Genomic DNA, 7,747 nt, shown 5'->3' with positions numbered 1-7,747 from the left:
TAATTCATGTTTTTTTTCTGTTACGTTATTGTATTTTATTCATACAAATAAAAAACCTTTTCTTTCTTTTTCATACTAATTTTCTCAATACTTAGTATCTGTGATGTACAGTTGCATCTTTTATAATTCTAAAAATTACAAACCAAGAAATCTTATAAAAATAGAAGACTGCATGTTGAGTTCAAATTAAATATATATACGAAGATCTAATAACTATAATAAATTTCAAAATGTCCACACACAAATGCCGTATAAATTTATCATTTCTCTCAGAAGGGAATTAATGTATTAAATTTGAATACAGCAATATCAATGAGAAACTTCCACCCGAACCTGACTAAAATGATATAAACCCTAAACATTTCACCTATATAAACTATATGATGAACACACAGAGATGTTATATGTATATATATAAACAAAATCTGATTTACATGCAATATGAACACATTTTTATTACAAGTACTGACTTCATCTGTTTAAAAAAAATCATTAACTAGATGAATTTAACATTGCACTACAAAATGATGTAACAACACTCAATGACGATGATAAAAAGGGGAAAAAAAGCAGGTACATTGTTTATAATTCACAATCAAAATAAACATTATTGCCACACAGTAAAATATATTTTTACAATTTACACTAAAATCCCTCCCCGATGAGCAAACACAAATAAAAGAGCGAAAAACAGGAATAATCTTCAAAATATTTTCTCAACAGTTTTTTGTTTTTTTTTTGTTTTTTTTTGCATTGGCACAAAACGTTTACATGCAGGTAATATAGACACAATCTATGAATAATGTTTATATATATATATATATATATTTGTATTTATATTAACACAGGTTTTACTTTTTCCTGACTTTTCAAAGACAGTGAACAAACTCCTATATATATGTGTGTATTTATACATATTCTTTCATAAGTAGTTTTTTTTCCTTCCACGGTTACTGATTTCCACCAAGTTCTTTTTTTGTAACAGCCCTGGTGGCCTCTTCTGCTATACAAGACGGATCAGTCAATATGTTAGTTGTTGTACTCAAATGCCGCAGTGAATTCAAAACACCTATTGCAAGAGAGAGAAGAATGTTGAATTCGAAAAGAGAGAATGTGTTGAATTTTCTCAAAATTCAACAATCATTTTCTTAACAAATAAATTGTTCAGGTAATAAGTATTTATATCTTTGCAGCATTATATCTGTAAATTCGGTATTCTCACCAAAATGCTTGATTATTCATAAAAAATTATTATAGCATGGCATATGAAATATTCCATCCACTTAGAAAAGTTCATTAGTTTCTACTAACTTCAATTCATAAACAAAGCTAAATTCAGTTAGGTTAAAAAAACTTCCTGAAGACACATGCTTCATTGTAATTTTTAAAGGCTTGTCTACATGAGCATCTTGTTCATCTACTTGCTCTTCAGGGAGTAATAAATAAATACACCCGAGTTTTTGCTTTATCCTGTTTTTTTTTTCTCCACCACTGCACAAATCTGTTACAATCATATTATTGTAGTCATCTCCCATACAGGATCCCAGATGTTTGGCACAAGTCTCTTTGAACAATGCAAAGTGCGTGCGTGTATAAATGCATACCTTAACAATATTTTAGAATTCCCCCACAAATCACATACCCAATGCAGACAATACTATGCCAATATGCAATCGAATTGCTTGATGGAATTTCGGTGCTATATGGAAAAAATACGTAAAGGTATGTTTCTGGACATACAGAATTATAAGTCTTTCTTGAATAGTTATGCACTTTAAGATTTTCATGATTTTTTTCCCTCTTGGAATTTGATTTCTTCTTGATTTGCGATCATAAGGAATGGTTTTTATGATAAACATTATTAATTAAAACACACAAGAAAATAAAAAACATTCTAAAACTATAATACAACAGATTTTAAAATGCACTGTGAACGAACCTGGCCTCAAAGCAACTAATGAACAATGTTGGTCTAACCAGGATAGAATGGACTTGCACATTTCATCAACATTAGCTGTTGAAACATTGCTGTTATATGATTCGACTAGAGGTTCCAATATTAAGCTGAACTGGGGATAAAAAGTCAAGGCAAAAACAAAATGATGTATAAATATGGCTATACAGATATCAGAGTTAAAACATAAAAGAAATAAAAACAAAGATCTCAGATCTACCTATGCACTTTATAAAAAAATTGCCTGGATGTAAAAAATAAATTAAAAAACATCAAGGTTCTCGCAAAACCCCTAATTTTTTTTAAAGCATGCATATAGAGTAGAATTTCCATAAGCCAAGACATGTGAATAGACAAAGATTGTGTCTCACACATATCATTGGTATAGAGCAGTGTATGACAGGTAAGTAAAACAGTCATAAAACTGGGGATTTAAAAATATTTCCAAATAAATATTACATTTTACTAATGTATTCCATTTTTATGAATTTGTAAATCAATAAAATCACAAATTTCATTATCAGTGTGAACTTTTATTTTTAACATTGTTGGAGATTATTTTTGTTAACTAAACTCTCATAATATGAGTTGACTTTAGAAGCGTAGGTTAAATAAGGTTCTACTATATTCAAATTATCATGGTTTTTGTTGTTAAGGAAGTGAGATCATGCAATACTTTGTTATTGACCAATTTGCATCCTCCCCTGATTCTTCAAACTGCCCCACGTATCAATAAAGCATCATGTGTCATATAGCCACACATCAATAAAGAAATGGATTTTTATATACTGTGTAAGCATATTATTCCATTCTCTGAGATAAAAGGTACTCATCAGTGGCATCAGAACTGGGGTGTGTTGTTTTGAGCACCCAATGCCATTTTGTGGCACTTGTTCAAGCACTCCCAGAAATAATTTACATATTAAAGTCCCCTACAAAAGCTGCAGTTGAGAACCCATAAGTCTAAAATACTTCAGATGCTCCTGCTCATTATTTTATGGATTATTCTGCTTCCGTATACATGTGAGTTAAAGATAGAGAGAAAAGCCACGCAAATGAAAAAGTTATGTGTGTTACTGATGAAGTTTATACATTTATTAAATTTACTTACAAATAAAATACAAACTATCAGAAGCCGCTGTGGTGGTCGAGTGGTCATAATGACGGACTCGCATCGCGGGAACCCGGGTTCGAGCCCCACCGTCACCACAGTGGTGGTCGGCTGAAGTTGGTTTTCTGTGGTTCCCAACTTTAAGGCGCAAATGCGAGCCGATCTCCCCGTTAAAAAGTCTCGCCACAGAGAGCAACAGTCCTACAAACAGTTCAAATATTCAGTCACTACACATCACTCACTTCACTTCTGAGATATAGATGGCAGCATTGAAAAATCATACACAACACTAGATACGCACTCAGACTGTTAGGTACACGCACTTACACTTCCGGCACAACTCACTAGGTAGTAAATTGCCCATGGCGATAGACCTGAGTTGTGCTCGGTTTGAAAAAAAAAAAAAAAAAACTATCAGAAGAGCTGTTTTAAACTGGATCATTCAAATTTCAATGTTTTCAGCATTAAATTTTTAAAAAGTGATACGATTTAAAAAAAAAATTAGAAAACATTAATAAAAAATTTGATTTGTGCTGTTCAAAAGAAAAATCATTTAAGTAAATGGCTGAAAAATAAATGAGAAAGGAATATATAATTAAGAACATTGTATATGTTGTGAAGGATACAATCCAAAATTTCCAGTTTTTTAGGGTTTGTTGCCGGACATATTCTTCAAACATCTCCTTCATCTTGTTAGTCTTTTGACAAGGCACTGGGACACCAGAGGCAGGCAGTTGCCCCTGGTAATGACTGAAAGCATAAAAAGTGAAGTGCTATTCTATGAAGTATTATGTAATATTAAATAATTTTGGAAGTAATAATAGATACAATGGTGAAAACTACTATATTAGCATGTTAGCATACAAACCAACCTTATAGCTTGATTGAGAGCTTCAATCTGTTTTTTCAGATGCTCAGCTTCTTCTTGTTGCTGTTGCCTTTCAGATTTGAGTGTACGAATGTACTCAGCACCTGATTAACAACATGAATCCATAAACATAACAATCCATAACAACCATGCACATCAACAATAGAGAAAAACTAAAATGACATTATTGCCATCAATCAACTTTTACGTCAATAAAGATGATTAATATAATAAATGATAGCAAAGTTTTGTAAATTACAAATGGTTTTTTTTTCTCCCTGAAACTTACCTCTTTGCAACAAAGCAGCTTTACTAACTTTAGCATTTGGGTTCTGATTCAGTTGGGGCAGCAGATGGTGCAATGCTTCAAAACCATTCTGAAAAAAGAGGCAGAGTTGTTTTTTAACACTATATTGAATACAATGCACTTCTTAGAAGCATTCATTGCAACTTCCCATTCAGATAGAAATATAGATAAAAAAATATGCATAAACATTGTAATAATTTCTTCAGAGTAAATCTTCATCATTCAGTCACAAGCAAAAATAAAAATAAAAAAAATAATTGAAAATTAAAAAAATTAAAATTTGTGAAAAACTGGTCAGATTACACTCTACATCAGCTTCAATAGCAAAGTTTTGACTAGTAGCAATTTTTACATATTACTACTGTGATTCGTACTGTTCCCAACAGATAATGAAGCATTTGAAAGACTTCCGCTGCATTACTTAAAAACTTGTGCTTTTTTTCGGAAAAAACATGAAAAGTTCAGTTTTAATGCACCTTGTGAGGTGAAATTCAAAACTTGGAAAAAATCTGTTACAGAGTCACAAATGTGACAGGGAATAGCTTATGAAAGGATGCAGGAAGAAGTAAGAACTAGTGCAGTGTCTTCAGATTAGAGCTTTGATATTCAAAAAGTTTTTATGTGATACACCTGTCAGATCAATTGTACCCAATGGAGGGTTAAATTAAATATTTGTATTTAATATTTTAAAAGGCATAGCAGTAAATTTATTTATTAAAGGATGAAGAACATTTTGATATATATGACATTTAAAACTAGTCCACTTTACTGTTTAATCACTGAAAAAAAGAAATAAGTTTTGGTATATGCTTAATTATTTAAAAGGTTGAAGAGCATTTGCATGAAATGATTAATTTATTGAAAAGGAATATTTGAATCTACCTTGATATTGCATCTTCTTTTCTGCTCCGCATTGATATGGCAAACCCGCCTATGCTCTTTGTGCTGACTGCGCTCCTCATCAGACTTTAACCTCGTTGATTTTGCCAAAAGATTCTATCAAACACATTAAACAGATTTTAGCTTAGATGACATGAGAAAAAAAAAAAGTTGAAAGTATTCCTTAAAAGTTTTATATGTACTGTAAAAAATTAAAACAAAAAGAAATAATAAGTAACAATAATAAAAAATTAGTTGTTAACTTACAATTAAATAGAATTTATTAACTTACAATTAAATAGAATTTATTAACTTACAATTAAATAGAATTTATTAACTTACAATTAAATAGAATTTATTAACTTACAATTAAATAGAATTTATTAACTTACAATTAAATAGAATTTATTAACTTACAATTAAATAGAATTTATTAACTTACAATTAAATAGAATTTATTAACTTACAATTAAATAGAATTTATTAACTTACAATTAAATAGAATTTATTAACTTACAATTAAATAGAATTTATTAACTTACAATTAATTGCGAACAGGAAAAATTTGATGTTAGGAAAAGTTAAAAATAACTCAATGATACAATAAACACCAACAAGACTCTGGAGTGATTAACCATAAAAAATTCTTCTATCAACATTAGAATCCATATGGTCATTGTTATTACTGATTTATTTGCATATTTTATTAAAAATGAAGATTTCTCACTAACAATTTTTTTTAAATCTAAACTTGTCATTAATTTAGATGCCATTTTAACTCACAGGCAATGGTCTGTTATTTCTGGGCAGCCATCAAGACATAATAATGCCACTTTCATTTTCTACCTCATATACCCCAGACAAAACCTTTAGTAGTCAAAATCTATATGGACCACCTTCAAGTTCAGAATCTCCTCACCTATTCTTATTCACTGCAAATCAGATCAACCTTTTCCCTTTAACTCATGAATTATTAATTACTCATTAACTTAATTTATTAATAATGGAGGTGTAAAAATCATATATTATTTCATTCGTCTAAATCATTTAAAATAGAAAAGAGGCAAAAAATAAAATATGCCATCCTTACAACAGAGTCGAAAGATGTTGAGGCAGTGGCAGAAGGACTACATGATGGTGAAACTGAAAAATAAATTAATTAACAGTAAAAGACAATGAACTGAATTATCCCACAAACAATTGGTAAAAATAAAACAGAATGACTCACAAATTCATCAAGAAATCAAAAATCAACATCAAAAATAATGTAAAGCTTGCAAATGACAGATTACACATAATCTAGTTACAGTCAAGTATCCATACTTTGGACAATTTTGAACTTTGCACTGAAAAATTATCCCCTCAATAGAACATTGAAATTTTTAAAAAAACCTACGCTCTGAAGGGTGTCTAGGCCCTTTGTACTGTCAATTTGAAAATTTTAGGTGTATATTTAGTACCTTAAAAAAATATAATGACATTTGTTCCACGTACCCTTACTTGGGACAGTATAGTTTTCGTGTATTGTTTCATGTGTTTAAGTGCCTTGAGAACAGTTAAATCTTCTTAGAAAGAAGTCCTAAGATAATATCAAACTGAAAACAGTTTAGAAACCATTTTATTCATTAAAAATAATGTCACAACCTTTATGACAAAATCACGAAGTTCTCTCAGGTAAGAAAATATTACATATCACAGCACACATTTTAAAAAGGAACGAATTAATTTAGAAATTGGAGAAACTAAAAAAACTAGAAGAATTCGAAGTAGAAAAACTTAACTTGAGAAATGTTAATGTGTGAAGTGACTTTGGCTGACACAAAGAACAAAACATTGACATGTTGGAAAAGCTAGAGGACAAAAGTGCAGCAACCTCAGCAGACACCGAGGTTTCACAATTCGCTTTATCTCATTTATTGGAACTTCATAAATGTAATCAACATCAGGACTGGAGAACACAGTTTTACTCACGTAAGTTCTCATAAAGAGACTGTGAACAGCTGCCCATCTGAACTGGAGAAACCGAACTAGCATCTATGACTATTCCTATGTAACTATTTTATAATTTGCCTAACATGGGACAGTGTCCCAATTTTAAGGCCTCTACACACTACTCTGACATTACATGGTCTCATGTCACATCAGAGTTGTTGTGAATTCTGATTTCTAGAAATTATGAGACGTCAGAATCCTCACAGCACCAAATTTAAATGAATCACAATTCACAACGTCTCTGACATGACGTGGGACTACATAACATGAGAGCAGTGTGTAGAGGCCTTCAGACAAATTTGACTTTTTTCTACTCAAGCCAAGGTGTAACTAACAATAATGAAGAAAAAGAAAAGATTGAATCGACATTGATATAAATTGAAGAGAAACTATCCATATTTAGATAAGACAACCATTTATTTTCTTATGGGCAGTGTTATATTTTATCATAATTATTGGTTTTTTATTGCTCTTATTGGGTTGCTGTATTTTCATACAGTTTAGATACATTTGACATCCATTTTTTTATGGGCATCTTTTTTCAGCCACCTTGTTTGGGCAATTTTGCTTGTTGTGGCCCTTTGTATTTGTATTTTATAGGGGAGACATAACCAAACACTGCCCTAAATCAGAGAA

General features: G+C 30.7%; 1 protein-coding gene across 1 annotated transcript in view; it reads right to left on the bottom strand.

Moving 5' to 3' along the window:
* Positions 1–833: 833 nt before the first annotated feature.
* Mondo (MLX interacting protein mondo) overlaps positions 834–7,747 on the bottom strand; it is a 28,898-nt gene continuing 21,984 nt past the window's right edge. Inside the window, exons 12-18 of the mRNA XM_089231367.1 lie at positions 6,210–6,262; positions 5,123–5,236; positions 4,223–4,310; positions 3,938–4,037; positions 3,692–3,815; positions 1,940–2,069; positions 834–1,069 (exon numbers count right to left, since the gene is read on the bottom strand). Coding sequence (XP_089087493.1) covers positions 951–1,069; positions 1,940–2,069; positions 3,692–3,815; positions 3,938–4,037; positions 4,223–4,310; positions 5,123–5,236; positions 6,210–6,262 — 728 coding nt within the window. The 3' untranslated portion in view covers positions 834–950. The remainder of the gene's footprint in view (positions 1,070–1,939; positions 2,070–3,691; positions 3,816–3,937; positions 4,038–4,222; positions 4,311–5,122; positions 5,237–6,209; positions 6,263–7,747) is intronic.

The sequence above is a fragment of the Pholcus phalangioides genome, unplaced genomic scaffold, assembly GCF_987345545.1.
Source record: "Pholcus phalangioides strain wild (caught in Gottingen) unplaced genomic scaffold, Ppha-v1.0 ptg000001l_1, whole genome shotgun sequence".
Lineage (NCBI taxonomy): Eukaryota > Metazoa > Arthropoda > Arachnida > Araneae > Pholcidae > Pholcus > Pholcus phalangioides.
This window is presented reverse-complemented; position numbering and strand designations above follow the sequence as displayed.